The sequence below is a fragment of the Bombus fervidus genome, chromosome 9 (genome assembly GCF_041682495.2).
Source record: "Bombus fervidus isolate BK054 chromosome 9, iyBomFerv1, whole genome shotgun sequence".
In the NCBI taxonomy this organism is placed as follows: Eukaryota; Metazoa; Arthropoda; class Insecta; order Hymenoptera; family Apidae; genus Bombus; species Bombus fervidus.
This window is the reverse complement of record NC_091525.1, coordinates 11,954,699-11,979,628: the sequence shown is the minus strand read 5'-3', so window position 1 is coordinate 11,979,628 and position 24,930 is coordinate 11,954,699. Positions and strand designations below refer to the sequence as shown.

General features: G+C 30.2%; 5 protein-coding genes and 1 long non-coding RNA gene across 10 annotated transcripts; 5 read left to right on the top strand and 1 right to left on the bottom strand.

The window, feature by feature from the left end:
* Nucleotides 1–20: 20 nt before the first annotated feature.
* LOC139990618 (uncharacterized) lies at nt 21–24,930 on the top strand. 3 transcript variants are annotated; one of them, XM_072010016.1, is made up of 15 exons: nt 22–236; nt 465–513; nt 705–982; nt 1,064–1,249; nt 1,327–1,459; nt 1,539–1,705; nt 1,812–2,906; nt 2,984–3,197; nt 3,273–3,446; nt 3,563–3,677; nt 3,770–3,957; nt 4,044–4,278; nt 4,355–4,521; nt 4,593–4,833; nt 4,933–5,537. In XM_072010016.1, exons 1-15 carry the CDS (start codon nt 187–189, stop codon nt 5,118–5,120), a joined length of 3,480 nt encoding a protein of 1,159 aa, XP_071866117.1. In that variant the 5' UTR covers nt 22–186; the 3' UTR covers nt 5,121–5,537. The 3 variants fall into 3 exon arrangements, with proteins under 3 accessions (XP_071866118.1, XP_071866117.1, XP_071866116.1); XM_072010015.1 differs by having other exon boundaries at nt 450–513; XM_072010017.1 differs by lacking the exons at nt 4,355–4,521; nt 4,593–4,833; nt 4,933–5,537 and adding an exon at nt 23,591–24,930 and having other exon boundaries at nt 21–236; nt 450–513; nt 4,044–4,257.
* Nucleotides 1,142–3,844, bottom strand: LOC139990642 (uncharacterized). Its single transcript, XR_011800606.1, has 2 exons — nt 3,749–3,844; nt 1,142–1,412 (listed from the first exon to the last, which is right to left on the bottom strand). It is a non-coding gene; the product is annotated as an uncharacterized lncRNA (long non-coding RNA).
* On the top strand, nt 7,440–9,479 carry LOC139990626 (tudor domain-containing protein 15-like). Its single transcript, XM_072010034.1, has 6 exons — nt 7,440–7,933; nt 8,011–8,224; nt 8,300–8,482; nt 8,598–8,712; nt 8,806–8,993; nt 9,083–9,479. The coding sequence occupies exons 1-6, from the start codon at nt 7,635–7,637 to the stop codon at nt 9,317–9,319; spliced, it is 1,236 nt and encodes a 411-aa protein (XP_071866135.1). The 5' UTR covers nt 7,440–7,634; the 3' UTR covers nt 9,320–9,479.
* On the top strand, nt 9,883–12,904 carry LOC139990638 (oxysterol-binding protein-related protein 11). Its single transcript, XM_072010050.1, has 2 exons — nt 9,883–10,363; nt 10,468–12,904. The coding sequence occupies exons 1-2, from the start codon at nt 10,129–10,131 to the stop codon at nt 10,818–10,820; spliced, it is 588 nt and encodes a 195-aa protein (XP_071866151.1). The 5' UTR covers nt 9,883–10,128; the 3' UTR covers nt 10,821–12,904.
* Nucleotides 12,914–14,532, top strand: LOC139990630 (uncharacterized). Of its 3 annotated transcripts, XR_011800604.1 has the most exons (5): nt 12,914–13,284; nt 13,362–13,575; nt 13,651–13,824; nt 14,148–14,335; nt 14,421–14,532. XR_011800604.1 is itself a non-coding variant. In XM_072010039.1 (4 exons), exons 1-4 carry the CDS (start codon nt 12,914–12,916, stop codon nt 14,068–14,070), a joined length of 891 nt encoding a protein of 296 aa, XP_071866140.1. In that variant the 3' UTR covers nt 14,071–14,132. The 3 variants fall into 3 exon arrangements, 2 of the variants coding, with proteins under 2 accessions (XP_071866140.1, XP_071866141.1); XM_072010039.1 differs by lacking the exons at nt 14,148–14,335; nt 14,421–14,532 and adding an exon at nt 13,939–14,132; XM_072010040.1 differs by lacking the exons at nt 14,148–14,335; nt 14,421–14,532 and adding an exon at nt 13,939–14,132 and having other exon boundaries at nt 13,651–13,857.
* On the top strand, nt 17,157–19,712 carry LOC139990625 (uncharacterized). Its single transcript, XM_072010033.1, has 6 exons — nt 17,157–17,747; nt 17,838–18,051; nt 18,127–18,300; nt 18,416–18,530; nt 18,627–18,811; nt 18,906–19,712. Exons 1-6 carry the CDS (start codon nt 17,374–17,376, stop codon nt 19,140–19,142), a joined length of 1,299 nt encoding a protein of 432 aa, XP_071866134.1. The 5' UTR covers nt 17,157–17,373; the 3' UTR covers nt 19,143–19,712.

Here is a 24,930-nt window from a genome sequence, read left to right as displayed (position 1 = left end):
AATACTAGATATCGTATAACGTCGTAGCATAGATTGTTCGAAATTCTCTTTGTCTACCTACATTTCTGGATTTTTGCAATTGAATATTTTTCATCTAATTTATAAATCACGTTTATAAAATCTAATACGCCTATACATTTTTATAAATGTACCTATAATTGATTAAGCAATATTAAAAATAAAACGATGGCATTTCACGAAGTTGATAAATTGACAGAAAACAAATCGTCTAATGAGTAAGATTAAAATATTTTTAACAATTAACATCGAAATCAATTATCTAAAATTTATTTAAACGTTCTCCTATATTTTGTTTTTTTATTATATTATTATATTACTTATTTTTACATGATTATTATATGTCACGTGTATACATTTTTAAACAATAATCAAATAATTTTTATTGATATTGTAAATTTCTATATCTTTTTTACATATATAAATTGCAGCAATTTTGTTTTTAGTGAGGAATTTACGTTATACGTAAATGATTTACCTGGAGAACTAAATAAGGTATGTAAAATTATTAATAACTTTTTTATAATTACTAGTATGTACAAATTATTGATTTCTTACTGATTTAAATACTTTTAAGACTTTTGTTACATTTGTAAAAATTTTATTTAAAAATAATAATAAAATGTATATAATTTGTGTGAATATCTGGATATAAGATATTTTATAAATGGATTATAATATTTTAGCAAGGCTTATTAGAAATTTTCAACCATTATGGAGAAGTTAAAGGATATTTTTATCGCCCAAATGCTAATTGGGCTTATATTACTTATGGTGCATATCATAATGCTGAAAATGCTATAAAAGATTTACATAATGTACCACCACTACGTCTGAAGATATCATTTGCTAAAGAAAGAGCTAGGAATGATGTAGCAAATACAAAAACATTTTCTACTAAAGATGTTACAGAAGAATATGAAAATCATAATATAATGAATGTTACAGTAACAGATAAGCAATTGTAAGTATATATTTATAGTCATTGTTTTTGTCATAATTATGTAATATAAGTTATGTAATATTAATTTATAAATATGTGCAGGATACAAACAAGAGGACGAAGCAGGCCCTTAGATGTATTCAAAAATGTGGAACCAAATCCAGGATTACCAAAATATACTTATACGGCAGATAGTGATTTATTGTATCCATATCCTTCTGACCCATATACGTATAATCCATATGAAAATGCAGAGCCTTATGCAAGTACGAACACATTGTGGACAAGGTATTGTTCAATGTTAAGTAAAATATACATACATCATATATTGTTATATGAATTAATATTTATTGAAAATATTTTAGAGGACAATTAACTATTACCCCAGATGGTAAGAGACGTGTTGCACTTGGTCGGGGTTATACAATGTATGAAATCCCAGATCCTGATCCTGAAATACACAATCACATTAATAAAGTATATGAGAAACGTATTTCTGTAAGTAGGGTAATATGGAAGATAAAGAAAAAATATTCTTTACAATAATAATTTAATAATGTACGATTTGATGTAATAGAGCCTATATGAATATGGCAAAGACATGTTCCAAGATGCAATTGGAACATGCAAAGTATGTTTGAAAAAAACAAAGTATACATGTGAAAGATGCAATACTTTTTATTGCAGTAGAACTTGCCAAGTGACTAATTGGTCAAAACATAAGCTTGAATGTGAAGCTATCCCGTATGTACTCTCTCATAGTATTACATGTTGATAGTTCAGAAATATATGATACAAGTAGAAGGCAAAAATACTTCTGGACTTTTAAATTTTGGTATTTTATTTTTAGAGCTTTAGTAACGACTATCCGTTCTATGCCTGTACTACAATCAAATGATGAGCAGCAAAGTTCTCCCAGAAATGTTTCTAATATTCAATTACCTCTTCGGCGGCCAAAAACGAATGCAGTAACAAAATCAATTGAAATAGAAGAAACAAGAAACTGTACAGGAAATAAGTCCTCTTTACACAAACAACCAAATCGAGAAGAAATTTTCAAGAATAAGGCTAAAAGTCCACAAAAAGTAAATGATCAGGAAAACGATAAAAAATGGCAAAATTTTAGTGCCAATGATATTCAAGTGATGGAGAATGATATATCATTCTCTAAAAATACATTTTTATCAAAAACTGAATTTCAAGATGTAACAATAATTATAAAACAAAATCGTGAATGTTTTGTTCAAAAAGTAGAAGATCAGGATGCTATTTCAAAATTAATGACTGAGTTACAACATGAAGCACAAAAAGCACAAAAGGTGGAACCAATAGTTGGAAATATTTATGCTGTAGAATATGAAAATGTATGGCATAGAGGTATAGTTACATGTTTAAATCCAGTAAAAGTACACTATATAGATTATGGTAATGAAGAAATTGTTGAAACAAATGATTTTCGTAAAATTGGTAAATATGAGAATATTCCAAGATTTTGTGCTAAAATTCGATTATCTCAAAAAGCTTATGAGAAATATAAAAATTTCAAATATGACGATATAATAAGTGTAAAAATGATATCAGTCGATTCCAACAAAGTAATTAATGTTGAAGTTCAAAATGAGAATGATATATCAACATCAGAAGTAATTCAGACAAATAATGATCGAAATCTAAATACCTCAACTATTGCAAAAGTTGATGATGAAACTATAGTTTCTTCAGAAATATCCACTAGTAGTAAAACATTATATTCTTTATGCAAAGAAAAAAGTATAGTGAATGTCCTAACTGTTGGAGAAATTGGTATTCTAGAAATTCATGCAGAAATAAAGAATAATGCTTATGGTATTACATTATTGCCTAATAATGCAGTACCACATTATGAAAAATTAGTTGCCGAATTACCTACAATGTGCACGCAAGCAGCAGAATGTTCAAATCATAGGTAAACAATAGCAATATACTATACATTATTTCAACAAATTAAACGTTAATATAGTTTGTAAAATTATTAATTTTTAGACCAAATGTAGGAGATTTAATATGTGGTCAAAGAGCTGACGGAGATTGGCTTAGGGGATATATTTTATCTCTGCAACCATCTTTAAAAATGGCTATAATAGATGAAGCTAGAATAATGCCAATTAATAGGACTGTCACATGCGACAAAGTCTTTTCAAATATTTATGCATTTGGTGTAATATGTGAAATAACTGATGCTAAACATAAATTTAATGTAAGATTTATAATATCTAATATGCTATTAAATATAATATATGTTACTTCCTAATCTCCCAATTATAACTTCTAGGAAGGTGATGTATGTGAATTTAAAGTAACAGGACAGACAGTTAATAATGAGCAACGCAGAATTGAAATAGAAATTTTTAAAGAAGAAGTTAAGATAAAAGCTACTGTAAAACCTTGGATACCAATGCCTGAACAAAAAGGATTACAGTATGCTGAATTAAAAAATGAATCTGAGGTATGATTTTTGGTTTTAATTTAAATAAAAATAGTTATTATTCTACTATTATTTTATTTATTTCATTATTGCTTTTGGAAAAAGTATCATTTTTTTTATGAAAATCATTTTTTCAGGTATACCTTACTTCTTATCGAAGTCATATACTTCTATTTGTTCGTTCCTTAGATACAGCAGGTTTGGAACACTATAACCACGTTATGCAAAATGTTGCAAAATGCGCTCAAACATGTATGTAAAATAGTTGATAAGATTTAGTAAGAATTAAACTAACTTTGTATAAACTTGTATAAAATAGAAACTTTTCTTTTTACTTTCTAAAGCTCCATTTTTAAAAGAACTGCCAGTTGTGGGGCAAATGGTAATAGCTCAGTTTGTTGACGAAAATTATTATCGTGCAATTGTTACTAAGATACAAGATGATAAAATTACAGTTTCATACGTTGATTTTGGTAATACAGAAGTTACAAATATAAAGAAACTTAAGATTTTATCTGATAATTTGAAGGAGGTGGGTTATAATTTAATATATGTATTATAATATAGTTTAAAAGTATTTGTATCTATTTAATCTATTAATCTAATTTTTAAAAAAAGCTCCGATCTTGTACAACAAAAGTCGTACTAAAAGATGTTCCTAAAGATGTTCCTATGACGAAAGAAGTAAATGATTATCTAGCTCACTTAGTAGGAACTGAAGTTCCTCTGTTATGTACATTTGATGGTATACCTTCCAAAGACGGTGTATATCTGAAATTTCATGATGGAGAAGACATTAATAAAGTGATAAGTAAATTACTCGAGCCGATATCTAAGGAGGCTGCTGAAGCAGGTAATTATTAAGAAATGAATAACAAGTATTCTTAATAAATAATATCATTTAAAATTAATATTAATTCCCCTTGCAGATAAAACCTGTTATATGGCGGAGAATGTAAATACTGTTGATTTGGGAAATGTTGGTGATATCATTGAAGCACTTGTATTGCATCCTATTGAAAATGGTTACAGATACGCAATATGTCTCTTAGATTATGATTTAATGACTCATGTTTTTGACATAATGCCAAAGAAGGTAATTTTCGATTTCATAATCTTATATTCTGGCTTAATATAAATTTATATATATATGTAACGCTTTTACAGATGGCTGCATATTGCGAAACAACTGATTACTATATTCCTCGCGATAATGAGTTATGTCTCGCACTTTATGATAATGGGTGGTATCGTGCTATATGTATAAATCGTAGTTACACACATACAACATGTGCCGTGTTTTTTGTCGATTTTGGAAATACGGAGTTTGTCAGTCATAAAGACTTACGGCTTATGCCCAAAGATTTTACAACACCAGATACGCTTGCAAACATTTGTAACATTATTAGTACGTACAATGTTTACTATTATGTATATTTCAATCATTATTTTACTGTTTAATTATTATACAGTTACAGTTTTTTTTTTTTTTAACATGATTTCACAGATATCGCACCTACTGATAGCAATGGACGATATTCTTCCCAAATCGAAAAACGAATCTCAGAATTAGTTGTTCCTGATAGTTGTATTAAGATAAAAATTATTGAGCGCGATCTGGAGTGTGGAATGTACAATGTGGAATTACCATTAGTTAAAGCCAAATTAATTGAAGAAGGTTTAATATCAGCTTGAAAAAAAAAATGCAACTCATTATGTAAAAGAAGAACCTCTTAGTTATAATGTTTAAAGCTAAAATTGAGATATTTTTAGTTAAAATAGTTAAAACATGATTTGTTTCTTGAAAGTATTTTAATATTTGTAGAAGACATTCCACATTTTGATATTATTGTACCTTCTGTTATTTAGCAATTCAAAAATTTGATATCTTAAATTAGAAATTGCAATATTTCAATCAATTACTATGTAAGATCAGTACTTTTTCAACACTTTTTTTTATATTTACTTTTGTCAACATTATGTTTTATTTCCGTGAATCTCTATATTCAACATACCTTTTGCGAGACATGTATTTTGTGTACAATTTATAATAAATATGAATTGAAAATAAAGAATTCGCCCAGTTTATTTAATTCTATACTGAAAGATAAATTTGTTGACTGTGGTAATTCTTTCACTAATAAAAGTTACAAAGCTTTTATAATTTTATAATAGGTATTTTCTGTGAGTTCAGTACATAATTTAATTGAAGTTATAGCTGATTTAACGATTTATCGTCCTAACCTATCTTACAAGCAGCTTCCTAAGCTGCTCGATGGGTCCGTTCAGATGACAGATCATTCTAAGCAACTGTCCGATTTAAATAATACGAGGCTTCCAAACAATAGGAATAATAAATGATGAATGTTCAAATAAGGCATCCTTACGAGGGTCCATTACATAAGTATACTAATGCCATGAAAGGATGGCAATATCGTTGGTTTATACTGGTATCAGAGACTGGAGAATGTCATGTAATTTAACACCTCATCAGTTACAAGCTCGTTTATTATGGTAACCAAAGTATAATACTTATGTCAGCGTTTACGCATCAATACAGGTTATATATATAATAATTAATTATCATTAATAAGGCGTTCGTTATTAAAACGTAAATGTTTCCGTATAGGTAATACATTTATTCCATTCTGTAAAGAAAACATTTCTTTCGAATTTTTTATTTATATCAATGTGGAAGTAAAAGGAAAAGGTCAAAACTGCAATTTCCTCGGAGAATAAATGTCAAGGACACGAAATTAGGTGAGAGTGCAGAAGGAAGTGCTTTAATGTGTTTGGAGAACAGACTCGATCAGTTTCATTATTGTATGGTCCTGGTTAGGATCAATTTCGAATCGCATCAATTTCGGAACATTTAACTGAAGTTGCAGGTGATAAGATTTATATGACGGAAAACAGTACGTCAATCGATACAGCCTTTACGGGGGAAATTTGTATAATATTGAAAAATATATATATATATATAAAAAAAAGAAACGAAAATAATCGGTAAATCTTGCGGATTTCATTTAACAAAATCAAAATAGGATCGTTATCCGTGGATGAGTCATATCGAAACCGGAAGTCTTAATTGAGAGGATCATGCTGGACATAGCTAAGAATAAGAGAAACAACGGAATGATCTGTTTTATTATATCTGTTAAATGTTAGAGCTGGTGATTGTTTAATTATTATCGATGGAAAGGATTTAATAGGATTAACAATAATATAAATACCGGCTTTAGTCCATCATTATGAAGGATGTGATTGAAAATTATTTATTTGCAGATATATTAACGAAGGAGAAAAAGAATAAGTCATAGCTGTGAAAGGACCATTGCCGGAAGTGGCCTGCAAACTTGCTGTTGTAGTAGCTGGAATGGTCTGTATACTCTGATATTAAATAGTTACTTTATTATTAATGAATTATTCTTTAAGTTTGGCTAGATGCACTTTACGATATTTTAGAAAATTAATTATTAAATTCATCTAGACCCAAGTTCTAAAATGTTCAGTTTGTCCGGAAATCTCACTACCACCAATTCCTCAGTGTGCTCATGATCATATCATTTGTGTTGGATGTAGATTGTAAACACGTCAAATCGGACGTCAAATCGTCAAACACGAGAAAACGTCTGCTAGGATTTTACACGATTGTTTATGATTTATTCATTATCCAACAACGCAAATAGTTATTAACTAATGCCAGTAAACGTTAATTTAATCGAAGTTTATAGTATTAAAAAACGTGCGATTTATTTCTTCGAAATGTATGTCTTATGTAACAAAATCGAATACGAAATTTGAGAGTTAACACAGTTATTATTGATCAATAATTCCTACGTTTAATCAATAAACTTGTTAAATAAACTTTGTTCATTGCATCGGCCAGGCTGCTGTATAGTTAAATTAGCCGCGGTAGCTTTTACCTTACTGTAATATATGGTATTTACGCTAGAATGAGCCACCGTCCTATGCTGGTTCACAATCTTTATATACTGGTCATACATGTTTTTCACATTCGTAAGTGGGTCATAATTTTTGATGTTCTTTTTGGATTCTTTCGCAAATTTTCAAAATAGGTTCGGAATAATTTAACTTAAAATTGATAAATACGAGAATATTCCAGGATTCTGTGCTAAAATTCGATTATCTCAAAAAGCTTGTGAGAAATATACAAATTTCAAATACGTGGATATAATACGTTTAAAAATGATATCGGTTGATTCCAATGAAGTAGATGATGTTGAAGTTAAAAATGAGAATGTTGACTTCATCGCTCCTTCAAATACATTCACTACCTATGAATCATTATTCCCTTTCTGCAAAGCACGCAATATAGTGAATACTCTAACTGTTGGAGAAGAGGGTACTATCGAAATTCAGACAGAAATAAAGAAAAATACATATGGTGTTACATTATTGCCTAATAGTTCAGAACTTGATTATGGAAAATTAGTAATCGATTTGCCTAGGAGGTGCTCGCAAATGTCAAAATCTTCAACTCATATGTAAATACTAACAATATGCTATACATTATTTCAACAAATTAAACGTTAATATAGTTTGTAAAATTATTCACTTTCAGACCAAATGTAGGAGATTTAATGTGTGGTCGAAGAGCTGACGGAGATTGGCTTAGGGGATATTTTATAAGTAACCAACCAGCCATGAGAATGGCTATGATAGAGGAAGCTAAAATAGTGAAAATTAATAAGACTGCTAAATGCGATAAAATCTTTTTAGATATTTGTGCATTTGGTGCAATTTGTGAAGTGTCTGATGCTAAACTTAAATTTGAAGTAAGATTTATAATATCTAATATGCTGTTAAATATAATGTATGTTACTTCCTAATTTCTCAATTATAACTTCTAGGATGGTGATACGTTTAGCTTTGAAGTAGCAGGCCATACACATAATAAGAAACAAGGCGAATTTGAAATATTAATTGATAGAATGAATGGTTTTAATCGGAGGATAAGAGCTATTGTAAAGCCTTGGGTACCAATGCGTGAACAAATAGGATTACAGTATGCTTTCTTGAAAACTGAATCTGAGGTATGATCCTTGATTTTAATTTAGTTAAAAATATTTATTATTTTACTATTATTTTATTTATTTCACCATTGCTTCCGGACAAAGTATCATTTTTCCATGAAAACCATTTTTTCAGGTATGTCTTACTTCTTATCAAAGTCATGTACGTCTGTTTGTTCGTCCCTTAGATACTGCAGGAGTGGAACACTATAACCATGTTATGCAAAATGTTGCAAAATGCGCTCAGACAGGTAGGTAAAATAGTTAATAAGATTTAGTAAGAATTAAACTAACTTTGTATAAACTTCTATAAAATAAAAACTTTCTTTTTTTCTTTCCTAAAGCTCCATTTTTGAAAGAACTGCCAGATGTGGGGCAAATGGTAATAGCTCAGTTTGCTGATGAAAATTATTATCGTGTAATTGTTACTAAGATACAAAATGATAGAGTTGTAGTTTCATGTGTTGATTTTGGTAATACAAAAACTATAGATATAAAGAAACTTCAGATTTTACCTGATAATTTGAAGCAGGTAGGTTATTATAATTTAATATATGTATTATAATTTAGTTTAAAAGTATTTGTATCTATTTAATCTATTAATCTAATTTTTAAAAAAAGCTCCGATCTTGTACAACAAAAGTCATACTAAAAGATGTTCCTAAAAATGTCTGTACGACGAAAGGAGTGAGTGATTATCTAGCTCATTTAGTAGGAACTAAAGTTCCTCTGTTATGTACATTTGATGATATCCCTTCCATAGATGGTGTATATCTGAAATTTCGTGATGGAGAAAGCATCAATGAAATGATAAGTAAATTATTGCAGCCGATATCTAAGGAAACTGCTAAAATGTAAAAAAAATGAATCTCAGAATTAGTTGCTCCCGATATCTGTATTAAAACAAAAATTATTAAACGTGATGTCGTATCTGTGTGTCGTATATAATGTGGAATTACCATTGGTTAAAGCCAAATTAATTGAAGATAGTTTAATATCAGCTTGACAAAAAAAATATGCAACTCATTATGCAAAAATAGAACCACTTAGTTATAATGTTTGAAGCTAAAATTGAGATATTTTTAGTTAAAATAGTTAAAACATGATTTGTTTCTTGAAAGTATTTTAATATTTGTAGAAGACATTCCACATTTTGATATTATACCTTCTGTTATTTAGCAATTCAAAAATTTGATATCTTAAATTAGAAATTGCAATATGTCAATCAATTACTATGTAAGATCAGTACTTCTTGAACACTTTTTTTTATATTTACTTTTGTCAATATTATGTTTTATTTCCGCGAATCTCTATATTCAACATACCTTTTGCGAGACTTGTATTTTGTGTACCATGTATAATAAATATGAAGTGAAAATAAAAAGTTAGCCCAGTATAGTTAATTCTATACTGAAAGATAAATTTGTCGACTGTGGTAATCTTTTCATTAATAAGAATTATAAACTTTTTATAATTTTATAGTTGGTATTTATTGTCAGTTTAGTAACTAATTTAAATGAAGTTATAGCTGATTTGTCGATTTATCATCCTAACCTATCTTACAATCAGCTGACTAACCTCCTTGATGTGTCTGTTCAGATGACAGATCGCTGTAAGCAACTGTCCGATTTAAATAATACGAGACTTTCAAGCAATAGAAATAATAAATGATGAATGTTCAAATAAGACACCCTTACGAGGGTCTATTACATAAGTATACTAATGCCATGAAAGGATGGCAATATCGTTGGTTTATACTTAGACCAGAGACTGGAGAATTGCACTATTTTCTAAGCGAATCCGAACGAAATCAACGGCCACGATGTTCGATATATTTAGCTGGTGCAGTGATTGCGCCTAGTGATGAAGATTCTAATACCTTCACCGTTAATTCTGCTACAGGTATTTAGAGTTTGTCATGTAATATAACACCTCACCCTTTACAAGCTCGTGTAATATAGTAACGAAAGTACAATACTTATCATAAAGTTTATGCATCAATATAGGTGATATGATAAAATTAAGAGCCACAGACGCCCGAGCTCGTCAAGAATGGGTTGACAAACTGCGAGCTGTTACAGAAATGTATACCAGAGCAATAGCTAGTAGTCATCCTCCTTTACCTCCAAGAGAACATTCTGCCAATTCCAACAGAAATCCAGTTGCCAAACTGGAAGTTTTAGATGCATTTGCCAATTGTCAGGAGCAATTAAGAAAAGTAGAAAAGCATAATCTTGCATTAGCCCAAACCATTGAGAACTCAAGTTTAAATTTAGATCCTGATTTGTTAGTACTTAAAGCAACTGCACATACTACTTTACATATATTAAATCAATGCCTCAATATATTATATCAGTAACTTATTAGAAATTTTGTGATCATTCATCAAAAACATGAAAGAATTATTTTATCAATTATTATCAAAATGTATCAAGTGCATTCCATTTAATTTGTATAGAATATATTTTTAATTTGTTACTGATGATTCAGATGTACGATCTTCCAAGTCAGCGGTATGTAAAGGATTGCGTTCTTATTAATTGCTAGATAGAAACAAATAATTACCACATTTGTAAACTTTTCCAATATAAGGTCTTGCTATGGTGTGGAGTTGTTTCAAACATTTAAATCCATATATATAGATACTAATCTGATTAATATAGAATTAAACAAGTGTTTGCGATTATTGTATGTACACATGTGAATAAATAATATATTTATATATATAATAATTAATTATTATTAATAAGGCGTTTGTTATTAAAACGCAAAGGTTTCCGTATAAGAAACACATATATAATATTCTGTAAAAAAACATTTCCTTCGGATTTATATTTATATCAATGTGGAAGTAAAAGGAAAAGGTCAAAACTGCAATTTCCTCGGAGAATAAATGTCAAGGACACGAAATTAGGTGAGAGTGCAGAAGGAAGTGCTTTAATGTGTTTAGAGAACAGACTCGATCAGTTTCATTATTGTATCCTGTCCTGGTAAGGATCATACATTTACATGTTCATAGTTTAAAAATTTAAATGAATGTAATTAATAAAAAGTCTCGGGAAAACTATGTCCGTCGCATTAATTTCGGAACATTTAACTGAAGTTGCAGGTGATAAGATTTATATGACGGAAAACAGTACGTCAATCGATACAGCCTTTAAGGGGGAAATTTGTATAATATTGAAAAATATATATATATATATAAAAAAAAAAAGAAACGAAAATAATCGGTAAATCTTGCGGATTTCATTTAACAAAATCAAAATAGGATCGTTATCCGTGGATGAGTCATATCGAAACCGGAAGTCTTAATTGAGAGGATCATGCTGGACATAGCTAAGAATAAGAGAAACAACGGAATGATCTGTTTTATTATATCTGTTAAATGTTAGAGCTGGTGATTGTTTAATTATTATCGATGGAAAGGATTTAATAGGATTAACAATAATATAAATACCGGCTTTAGTCCATCATTATGAAGGATATGATTAAAAATTATTTATTTGCAGATATATTAACGAAGGAGAAAAAGAATAAGTCATAGCTGTGAAAGGACCATTGCCGGAAGAGGCCTGCAAACTTGCTGTTGTAGTAGCTGGATTGGTCTGTATACTCTGATATTAAATAGTTACTTTATTATTAATGAATTATTCTTTAAGTTCGGCTAGATGCACTTTACGATATTTTAGAAAATTAATTATTAAATTCATCTAGAGCCGAGTTCTAGAATGCTCAGTTTGTCCGGAAGTCTCACTGTCATCAATTCCTCGGTGTGTTCATGGTCATATCATTTGTGTTGGATGTAGATGGAAAACACGTCAAATCGAACGTCAAATCGAACGTCAAATCGTCAAACACGAGAAAACGTCTGCTAGGATTTTACATGATTGTTTATGATTTATTCATTATCCAACAACGCAAATAGTTATTAACTAATGCCAGTAAACGTTAATATAATCGAAGTTTATAGTATTAAAAAACGTGCGATTTATTTCTTCGAAATGTATGTCTTATGTAACGGAAGCGAATACGAAATTTGAGAGTGATCATAGTTATTATTGACTAATAATTCCTACGTTTGATCAATAAACTTGTTAAATAAACTTTGTTCATTGCCTCGGCCAGGCTGCTGTATAGTTAGAATCGACGCGGTAGCTTTTACCTTACTTGTAGTACAAGATACTTACGGTAGAGTGAGTCACAGACCTATGCTGGTTCAGAATGTTCGTATACTGGTCACACACGTTCTCCTTTTTCAAATTAACAAGTAGGTGATTATTTTTGATGTTCTTTTTTGATCCTTTCGAAAATTTTCTGAATGGGTTTGAAATAATTTAACTTAAAATTGATTAATACAAGTACATACCAAGATTTTGTGCTAAAATTCGATTACCTTAAAAAACTTGTGAGAAATATACAAATTTCAAATACGTGGATATAATACGTGTAAAAATGGCATCGATTGATTCCAACGAAGTAACTGATGTTAAAGTTCAAAGTCAAAATGATAACTCAACATCCGAAGTAATTCCGACAAATATTCAAAATCCAAATACCTCAACTATTGCAAAAGTTCATGAGGGAACTGTGGTTTCTTCAGATTTATTCGCTTACAATCCAGCATTATATTCTTTCTGCAAAGAAAAAAGTATAGTTAATATTCTTAAAGTTGGAGAAGCGGGTACCCTCGAATTTCAGGCAGAAATAAGGAATGGTGTATATGGTATTACATTATGGCCTGAGAGTGCAGAGTCTGATTACGATAGATTATTGGACGAATTAGCTTCAGTGATCCCGGAAGCTACTCAATGGTCAAATCGTAGGTAAATAATAGCAATATCCTAAACATTATTTAAACAAATTAAACCATAATATACTTTGTAAAGTTATTAATTTTTAGACCAAGTATAGGAGATTTAGTATTTGGTCAAAGGTTGGACGGAGATTGGATTAGGGGATATGTTATATCTGTGCTACCATACTTAAAATTGGCTATGATGGACGAAGCTAGATTAGTGATGGTTACTAACCTTGCTACATGCAATAAACCTATTTCAGATCTTTATGCATTTTCTGGAATATGTAAATTATCTGATGCTACACATAAATTTAAGGTAAGATCTATAGTATCTAATATGCTGTTAAATATAATGTATGTTACTTCTTAATGTTTCAACTATAACTTGTAGGAAGGTGAAGTGTTTCAATTTAAAGTAACAGGCCAAACAGATAATGACGAACAAGACGGATTTGAAATATTAGTTCTTAAAGGAGATTTTGTGTTAAAAGCTACTGTAAAGCCTTGGATTCCAATGCCGGAACAATTGGGAGTGCCATGTGCTGATGTGACTAATGGATCTGAGGTATGATTTTTGGTTTTAAATTAGAAAAAAATAGTTATTATTTTACTATTATTTTATTTACTGTAGTATTGCTTTTGTCAAAGTATCATTTCTTTATTAAAACCAATTTTTCAGGTATGCGTTACTGGTTATCGAAATCATATACATCTGTATGTTCGTCCCTTAGATACTCTAGGTTTGGCACGCTATAACTATGTTATGCAAAGTGTTGCAAAATGCGCTGAAACATGTATGCAATATGGTTGATAACATTTGATAAGAATTAAACTAATTTTGTATAAACTCGTGTGAAATAGAAATACCTTTTTCTTTCTTTTCTAAAGCACCATTTTTAAAAGAATCACCAGCTCTTGGGCATACGGTATTAGCTCAGTCTGCTGATGGAAAATATTATCGTGCATATGTTGCTAAGGTAAAAAAAGATAAAGTGCAAGTTATGTACCATGATCTTGGTTGTACAGAATATGTAGATAGGCAGAAACTTAAGATTTTCCCTGATCATTTGAAGAAGGTGGGTTACAATTTAATATATGTTTGATCATATATCCTAAAAGTATTTATATCTATTTAATCTATTAATCTAATTTTTAAAATAGCTTGGATATGCTATGTCAAAAGTTCAACTACAAGGTGTTCCTCCAGATATCCCTCCGTTAATACCAATAATTAAAATTCTGGACAACCTAGTGAAAACTAAAGTTACTCTGATATGTATATATGATGGTATACCTACCACAGACGGTGTATATCTGAAATATCCTGACGGAGAAAGCGTTAATAATATGATATGTAACTGTCTCATGCCGAAACCTTGGGAACCTCCTGAGTAAATAGAAAAATGAATCTCATTATTAGTTGTTCCTGATAGTTGTATTAAAATAAAAATTATTGAGTGTGATCTGGAGTATGGAATCTACAATGTGCAATTACCATTAGTTAAAGCCAAATTAATTGAAGAAGGTATATCAGCTTGAAAAAAAAAAACTGCCACTCATTAGGCAAAAGAAGAACCACTTAGTTATAATGTTTGAAGCTAGAATTGAGATATTTTTAGTTAAAATAGTTAAAACATGATTTGTTTCTTGAAAGTATTTTAATATTTGTAGAGGACATTCCACACTTTGATATTATTGTATCTTCTGTTATTTAGCAATTCAAAAATTTGATATCTTAAACTAGAAATTGCAATATGTCAATCAATTACTATGTAAGATCAGTACTTTTTGAACACATTTTTTATCATTATTTACTTTTTTTATTTATTTACTTTTGTCAATATTATATCTTATTTCCGTGAATCTCTATATTCAACATACTTTTTGCGAGACTTGTATTTTGTGTACAATTTATAATAAATATGAAGTGAAAATAAAGAGTTCGCCCAGTTCAGTTAATTCTATACTGAAAGATAAATTTATTGACTGTGGTAATGCTTTCAATAATAAAAGTTATAAAGCTTTTATAATTTTATAATAGGTATTTTCTGTGAGTTCAGTACATAATTTAATTGAAGTTATAGCTGATTTAACGATTTATCGTCCTAACCTATCTTACAAGCAGCTTCCTAAGCTGCTCGATGTGTTTGTTCAGATGACAAATCGTTGTAAGCAACTGTCCAATTTAAATAATACGAGGCTTCCAAGCAATAGGAATAATAAATGATGTATGTTGAGATAAGACCCCCTTAAGGGTGTCTACAACGTAAGTATACTAATGCCATGAAAGGATGGCAATATCGTTGGTTTATACTGGTATCAGAGACTGGAGAATGTCATGTAACGTAACACTTCATCAGTTACAAGCTCGTTTATTATGGTAACCAAAGTATAATATTTATGTCAGCGTTTACGCATCAATACAGGTTATATATATAATAATTAATTATCATTAATAAGGCGTTCGTTATTAAAACGTAAATGTTTCCGTATAGGTAATACATTTATTCCATTCTGTAAAGAAAACATTTCTTTCGAATTTTTTATTTATATCAATGTGGAAGTAAAAGGAAAAGGTCAAAACTGCAATTTCCTCGGAGAATAAATGTCAAGGACACGAAATTAGGTGAGAGTGCAGAAGGAAGTGCTTTAATGTGTTTGGAGAACAGACTCGATCAGTTTCATTATTGTATGGTCCTGGTTAGGATCAATTTCGGATCGCATCAATTTCGGAACATTTAACTGAAGTTGCAGGTGATAAGATTTATATGACGGAAAACAGTACGTCAATCGATACAGCCTTTACGGGGGAAATTTGTATAATATTGAAATATATATATATATATATATATATATATATATATATATATATATAAAAGAAACGAAAATAATCGGTAAATCTTGCGGATTTCATTTAACAAGATCAAAGTGGGATCCTTATCCGTGGATAAGCCATATCGAAACCGGAAGTCTTAATTGAGAGGATCATGCTGGACATAGCTAAGAATAAAAGAAACAACGGAATGATCTGTTTTATTATATCTGTTAAATGTTAGAGCTGGTGATTGTTTAATTATTATCGATGGAAAGGATTTAATAGGATTAACAATAATATAAATACCGGCTTTAGTCCATCATTATGAAGGATGTGATTGAAAATTATTTATTTGCAGATATATTAACGAAGGAGAAAAAGAATAAGTCATAGCTGTGAAAGGACCATTGCCGGAAGTGGCCTGCAAACTTGCTGTTGTAGTAGCTGGAATGGTCTGTATACTCTGATATTAAATAGTTACTTTATTATTAATGAATTATTCTTTAAGTTTGGCTAGATGCACTTTACGATATTTTAGAAAATTAATTATTAAATTCATCTAGAGCCGAGTTCTAGAATGCTCAGTTTGTCCGGAAGTTTTACTGTCATCATTTCCTCGGTGTGTTCATGGTCATATCATTTGTGTTGGATGTAGATGGAAAACACGTCAAATCGAACGTCAAATCGAACGTCAAATCGTCAAACACGAGAAAACGTCTGCTAGGATTTTACATGATTGTTTATGATTTATTCATTATCCAACAACGCAAATAGTTATTAACTAATGCCAGTAAACGTTAATATAATTGAAGTTTATAGTATTAAAAAACGTGCGATTTATTTCTTCGAAATGTATGTCTTATGTAACGGAAGCGAATACGAAATTGGAGAGTTAACACAGTTATTATTGATCAATAATTCCTACGTTTAATCAATAAACTTGTTAAATAAACTTTGTTCATTGCCTCGGCCAGGCTGCTGTATAGTTAAATTAGCCGCGATTGCTTTTACACTCGTGTAGTACAAGATATTTACGCCAGTATGAGCCACAGGCTTATACTGGTTCAGAATGTTTGTATGCTGATCATACTCACACCTATTTTGTCCTCTTTCGGGTTCGTAAGTAACTGAATTTTTTTTATATTCTTTTTGGATGTTTTCGCAAATAGGTTTGGAATAATTTAACTTAAAATCGATTAATACAAGTATATTCCAAGATTTTGTGCTAAAATTCGATCATCTCAAAAAACTTGTGAGAAATATACAAATTTCAAAAACGTGGATATAATACGTGTAAAAATGGCATCGTTGGATTCCCTCGAACCTTCCAAGTATGAACTTGCTTATGGGAGTGATAGCTCAGCATCAGACGTAGATTATGATACAAATTGTCTTGGAGAGATAGAAATGCCAGATCTCTCAGATATTGAGGAAGCTATAGATAAGACAGATTTATTCGCTTTCGATCCATCGAAATTCTCTTTCTGCAAAGATAAAAGTATAGTTAATATTCTAAAAGTTGGAGAATCGGGTGCCCTTGAATTTCAATCAGAAATAAGGGATGGTGTATATGGTATTGTATTATGGCCTGAGGGCAAAGACGAGGAGTATGAGATTTTATTAGACGAAATGGATATAGCGCTCCCCGAAAGTACTGAATGGTCAAATCGTAGGTAAATAATAGCGATATCCTATACATTGTTTAAAGAAATTAATTAAACATATTAAACGTCAATATACTTTGTAAAATTATTAATTTTTAGTCCAAAGATAGGAGAATTTGTATTTGGTAAAAGGTATGACGGAGATTGGATTAGGGGATATATTATAGGTGCGCTACCACACTTAAAACTGGCTATGATCGACGAAGCTAAAGTAGTGGCCGTTACTAACATTTCTACATGCGATAAACCCCTTTCAGATATGTATGCATATTCTGGAGTATGTGAATTATCTGATACTACACATAAATTTGTGGTAGGATCTATAGTATCTAATATGCTGTTAAATATAATGTATATTATTTCTTAATTTCTCAACTATAACTTCTAGGGAGGTAATGGGGCTCAATTTAAAGTAATGGGCCGAACAGATAATGGGGAACCAAACGAATTTGTTATACAAATTATTAGTAAAAATCATGAGGTAAAAGCTACTTTAAAGCCTTGGGTTCCAATGGTAGAACAAATGGGAGTAACGTGTTGTGAAGTACCTGATCAATGTGAGGTATGATTTTTCGTTTTAATTTAGATCAAAATAGTTATTACTTTACTATTACTTTATTTACTTTACTATTGCTTTTGGTCAAAGTATCATTTCTTTATTAAAACCATGTTTTCAGGTAATCATTACTGGTTATCGAAATCATTTATTTCTGTACGTTCGTCCCGCAGATGCTATGGGTATGGCACGCTATAACTTTATTATGGATACTGTTGCACAAATTGCTGAAAGATGTACGTAATAAGGATAATAACATTTGATAAGAATTAAACTAACTTTGTATAAACTCGTATAAAATAGAAATACCTTTATTTTTTTCTTTTCTAAAGCGCCAATATTAGAATACCCAACTGTTGCGCAGTCGGCAATAGCACTGGCTCCTGACGGCAAGTATTATCGTGGATATATTACTCAGGTAGAAGATTATAGAGTGCAAATTATGTACCATGACCTTGGCCATAGGGAATTTGTAGATAAGAAGACACTTAGGGTTTATCCTGAATTTTTGAAGAAGGTGGGTTATAATTTAATATATGTTTGATAATGTATTTTGAAAGTATTTATATCTATTTAATCTAGTTAATTTATTAATCTAATTTTTAAAATAGCTTGGATATTCTATTACGAAAATCTATCTACGAGATGTCCCTGAAAATATCCCTCCGTTCATGCCAATAGTTAGACTTCTGGACGACCTAATAGAAAGAGAAGTTCCTTTGGTATGTTCATTTCATGGTTTACCTACCACAGAAGGTGTATATCTGAAATATCCTGACGGATCAACCCTTAATGGAAAGATAATGGAAACTCTCGAACCGTACAGAATCAAGCGACCTTCTGAGTAAATAGAAAAAAGAATCTCAGGATTAGTTCCTCCCGATAGCTGTATTAAAAACAAAAATTTTTAAGTGTGATGTCGTATCTGTGTGTCGTATATAATGTGGAATTATCATTGGTTAAAGCCAAATTAATTGGAGAATGTCAAAATATCAGCACGGGAAAAAAAAAAAAAATAAAAAAAACAAAGAAAAGAAAAAAAAGAAAAATGCAACTGATTACGCAAAAGGTGAACATATTAGTTATAATGTTTGAAGCTAGAATTAAAATATTTTTAGTTGAAATAGTTAAAACATGATCTTTTTCTTGAAAGTATTTTAATATTTTTAGAAGACATTCCACACCTTGATATTATTGTACCTTCTGTTATTTAACAGTTCAAAAATTTGATATCTTAAGTTAGAAATTGCAATGTGTCACTCAATTACTATGTAAGGTCAGTACTTTTTGAACACTTTTTTTTTATATTTACTTTTGTCAATATTATGTTTTATTTCCATGAATCTCTATATTCAACATACTTTTTGCTAGACTTGTATTTTGTGTACAACTTATAATAAATATGAAGTGAAAATAAAGAGTCCGCCCATTTCAGTTAGTTCTATACTGAAAGATAAATTTGTTGACTGTGGTAATGCTTTCAATAATAAAAGTTATAAAGCTTTTATAATTTTATAATAGGTATTTTCTGTGAGTTCAGTACATAATTTAATTGAAGTTATAGCTGATTTAACGATTTATCGTCCTAACCTATCTTACAAGCAGCTTCCTAAGCTGCTCGATGTGTTTGTTCAGATAACAAATCGTTGTAAGCAACTGTCCGATTTAAATAATACGAGGCTTCCAAGCAATAGGAATAATAAATGATGCATGTTGAGATAAGACACCCTTAAGGGGGTCTACAACGTAAGTATACTAATGCCATGAAAGGATAGCAATATCGTCGATTTATACTTGTATCAGAGACTGGAAAATGTCATGTAATATAACATCTCATCAGTTACAAGCTCGTTTATTATGGTAACCAAAGTATAATACTTATGTCAGCGTTTACGCATCAATACAGGTTATATATATAATAATTAATTATCATTAATAAGGCGTTCGTTATTAAAACGTAAATGTTTCCGTATAGGTAATACATTTATTCCATTCTGTAAAGAAAACATTTCTTTCGAATTTTTTATTTATATCAATGTGGAAGTAAAAGGAAAAGGTCTGCAATTCCATCGAAGAATAAATGTCAAGGACACGAAATTAGGTGAGAGTGCAGAAGGAAGTGCTTTAATGTGTTTAGAGAACAGACTCGATCAGTTTCATTATTGTATGGTCCTGGTTAGGATCAATTTCGGGTCGCATCAATTTTCGGAACATTTAACTGAAGTTGCAGGTGATAAGATTTATATGAAGGAAAACAGTACGTCAATCGATACAGCCTTTAAGGGGGAAATTTGTATAATATTGAAAAATATATATATATATATAAAAAAAAGAAAAAGAAACGAAAATAATCGGTAAATCTTGCGGATTTCATTTAACAAAATCAAAATAGGATCGTTATCCGTGGATGAGTCATATCGAAACCGGAAGTCTTAATTGAGAGGATCATGTTGGACATAGCTAAGAATAAGAGAAACAACGGAATGATCTATTTTATTTTGTCTGTTAAATGTTAGAGCTGGTGATTGTTTAATTATTATCGATGGAAAGGATTTAATAGGATTAACAATAATATAAATACCGGCTTTAGTCCATCATTATGAAGGATGTGATTGAAAATTATTTATTTGCAGATACATTAACGAAGGAGAAAAAGAATAAGTCATAGCTGTGAAAGGACCATTGCCGGAAGAGGCCTGTAAACTTGCTGTTGTAGTAGCTGGAATGGTCTGTATACTCTGATATTAAATAGTTACTTTATTATTAATGAATTATTCTTTAAGTTTGGCTAGATGCACTTTACGATATTTTAGAAAATTAATTATTAAATTCATCTAGAGCCGAGTTCTAGAATGCTCAGTTTGTCCGGAAGTCTCACTGTCATCAATTCCTCGGTGTGTTCATGGTCATATCATTTGTGTTGGATGTAGATGGAAAACACGTCAAATCGAACGTCAAATCGAACGTCAAATCGTCAAACACGAGAAAACGTCTGCTAGGATTTTACATGATTGTTTATGATTTATTCATTATCCAACAACGCAAATAGTTATTAACTAATGCCAGTAAACGTTAATATAATTGAAGTTTATAGTATTAAAAAACGTGCGATTTATTTCTTCGAAATGTATGTCTTATGTAACGGAAGCGAATACGAAATTGGAGAGTTAACACAGTTATTATTGATCAATAATTCCTACGTTTAATCAATAAACTTGTTAAATAAACTTTGTTCATTGCCTCGGCCAGGCTGCTGTATAGTTAAATTAGCCGCGATTGCTTTTACCCTCGTGTAGTACAAGATATTTACGCCAGTATGAGCCACAGGCTTATACTGGTTCACAATGTTCATATACTGGTAACACTTGTCCTCCCTTTTTCAGATTCGTGAGTGGGTGATAATTTTTGATGTTCGTTTTGGATCCTTTCGCAAATTTTCAAAATAGATTTGGAATAATTTAACTTAAAATTGATTAATACAAGTATATTCCAAGATTTTGTGCTAAAATTCGATTGTCACAAAAAGCTTGTGAGAAATATACAAATTTCAAATACGAGGATATAATACGTGGAAAAATGACATCGATTGATTCCAACGAAGTAACTGATGTTAAAGTTCAAAGTCAAAATGATAACTCAACATCCGAAGTAATTCCGACAAATAATGATCAAAACCCAAATACCTCAACTATTGCAAAAGTTGACGAGGAAACTGTGTTTACCTCAGAAATATTCACTAGCAATGAAGCATTATATCCTTCATGGAAGAAAGATAGTATAGTTAATACTCTAAGCATTGGAGATTTGGGTACTCTCGAAATTCAGGCAGAAATAAAAAATAATACATACAGTATTACATTATTGCCTAATAAAGCAGAAGGTATTTTTGATAAATTAATGGCCATGTTAACTAATATAGAAAAGCCTCAAAATCCAAAACATAGGTAAATAATAGCAATGTGCTACATATTGTTTCAACAAATTAAACGTTAATATAGTTTGTAAAATTGTTAAATTTCAGACCAGATGTAGGAGATTTAATATATGGTCAAAAAATGAACGAAGATTGGGTTAGGGGATATATTGTATCTCAGCTACCATACCTAAGAATGGCTGTTATAGACGAAGCTATAATAGCGACAATTAATAACATTACTACATGCGATGAAATGTCTTTAGATGTTTGTGCATTTGGTGCACTATGTGAAGTAACTGATGCTGAGCATAAATTTGAAGTAAGATCTGTAATATTTAATATGCTGTTAAATATAATGTATATTGTTTCTTAATTTCTCGACTATAACTTCTAGGAAGGTGATCTACATGAGTTTCACGTAACAGGCCAAACACTTAATAAGGAGCAAGGCGAATATGAAATATTAATTCATACAAATGATAACGTAAAAGCTACTGTAAAGCCTTGGATTCCAACGCCTGAACAAATAGGAGTGCCATGTGCTGAAGTGAATAATGAAACTGAGGTATGATTTTTGGTTTTAATTTAGATAAAAATAGTTTTTATTTTACTATTATTTTATTTACTTTACTATTGCTTTCGGTCAAAGTATCATTTCTATATTAAAACCATGTTTTCAGGTAATCGTTACTGGTTATCGAAATCATATACATCTGTTTGTTTGTCCCATAAATAATGCAGGTGTGCAATACTATAACCGTGTTATGCAAACTGTTGCAAAATGCGCTGAACAATGTACGTAATATAGTTGATAACATTTAATAAGAATTAAACTAAGTTTGTATAAGATCGTGTGAAATAAAAATATCATTTTCTTTTTTTTTTTTCTTTTCTTAAAGCTCCATTTTTAAGGAAACCACCAGCTATTGGGGATATGGTAATAGCTGAGGCTGCTGACAAAAATTATTATCGTGCATTTGTTACTAGGGTAGAAGATGATAATATTACAATTTTATATCTTGATCTTGGTAGAAAAGAAGTTACAAATAAGAAGAAGCTTAAGATTTTACCTGATAATTTGAAGGAGGTGGGTTATAATTTAATATATGTATGATAATGTAGTTTAGAAGTATTTATATCTATTTAATTTATTAATCCGATTTTTAAAAAAGCTCCAATATTGTATGACAAAGGTCATACTAAGAGATGTTCCTAGAAATATTCCTCTGATAAAAGAAATAGATGAATATCTGGCTCACATAGTAGCAACTAAAGTTCCTCTGTTATGTACGTATGATGGTATACCTTCTATAGAAGGTGTATATCTGAAATTTTCTGATGGAGAAACCGTTAATAATATGATATGTCGATTTCTCAAACGTAAAAGAGCTGCTGAGTAAATAGAAAAATGAATCTCAGAATTAGTTCCTCCCGATAGCTGTATTAAAACAAAAATTATTAAGCGTGATCTGGAGTGTGGAATCTACAATGTGCAATTACCATTAGTTAAAGCCACATTAATTGAAGAAGGTATAATATCAGCTCGAAAAAAAAAAAAAAAAAAAGAAAGAAACTGCCACTCATTATGCAAAAGAAGAACCACTTAGTTATAATGTTTGAAGCTAGAATTAAGATATTTTTAGTTAAAATAGTTAAAACATGATTTATTTCTTGAAAGTATTTTAATATTTTTAGAATACATTCCACACTTTGATATTATCGTATCTTTTGTTATTTAACAGTTCAAAAATTTGATATCTTAAATTAGAAATTGCTATGTGTCACCCAATTACTATGTAAGACCAGTACTTTTTGAACACTTTTTTATATTTTCTTTTGTCAACATTATGTTTTATTTCCGTGAATCTCTATATTCAACATACCTTTTGCGAGACCTGTATTTTGTGTACAATTTACAATAAATATGAAGTGAAAATAAAGAATTCGCCCAGTTTATTTAATTCTATACTGAAAGATAAATTTGTTGACTGTGGTAATTCTTTCACTAATAAAAGTTACAAAGCTTTTATAATTTTATAATAGGTATTTTCTGTGAGTTCAGTACATAATTTAATTGAAGTTATAGCTGATTTAACGATTTATCGTCCTAACCTATCTTACAAGCAGCTTCCTAAGCTGCTCGATGTGTTTGTTCAGATGACAAATCGTTGTAAGCAACTGTCCAATTTAAATAATACGAGGCTTCCAAGCAATAGGAATAATAAATGATGCATATTGAGATAAGACACCCTTAAGGGGTCTAGAACGTAAGTATACTAATGCCATGAAACGATGGCAATATCGTTGGTTTATACTGGTATCAGAGACTGGAGAATGTCATGTAACGTAACACTTCATCAGTTACAAGCTCGTTTATTATGGTAACCAAAGTATAATATTTATGTCAGCGTTTACGCATCAATACAGGTTATATATATAATAATTAATTATTATTAATAAGGCGTTCGTTATTAAAACGTAAATGTTTCCGTATAAGTAATACATTTATTCCATTCTGTAAAGAAAACATTTCTTTCGCTTTTATATTTATATCAATGTGGAAGTAAAAGGAAAAGGTCTGCAATTCCCTCGAAGAATAACTGTCAAGGACACGAAATTAGGTGAAGGTGCACAAGCGAGTGTTTTAATGTGTTTAGAGAACAGACTCGATCAGTTTCATTATTGCGTGGCCCTCGTGAAGATCATAACATTTACATGTT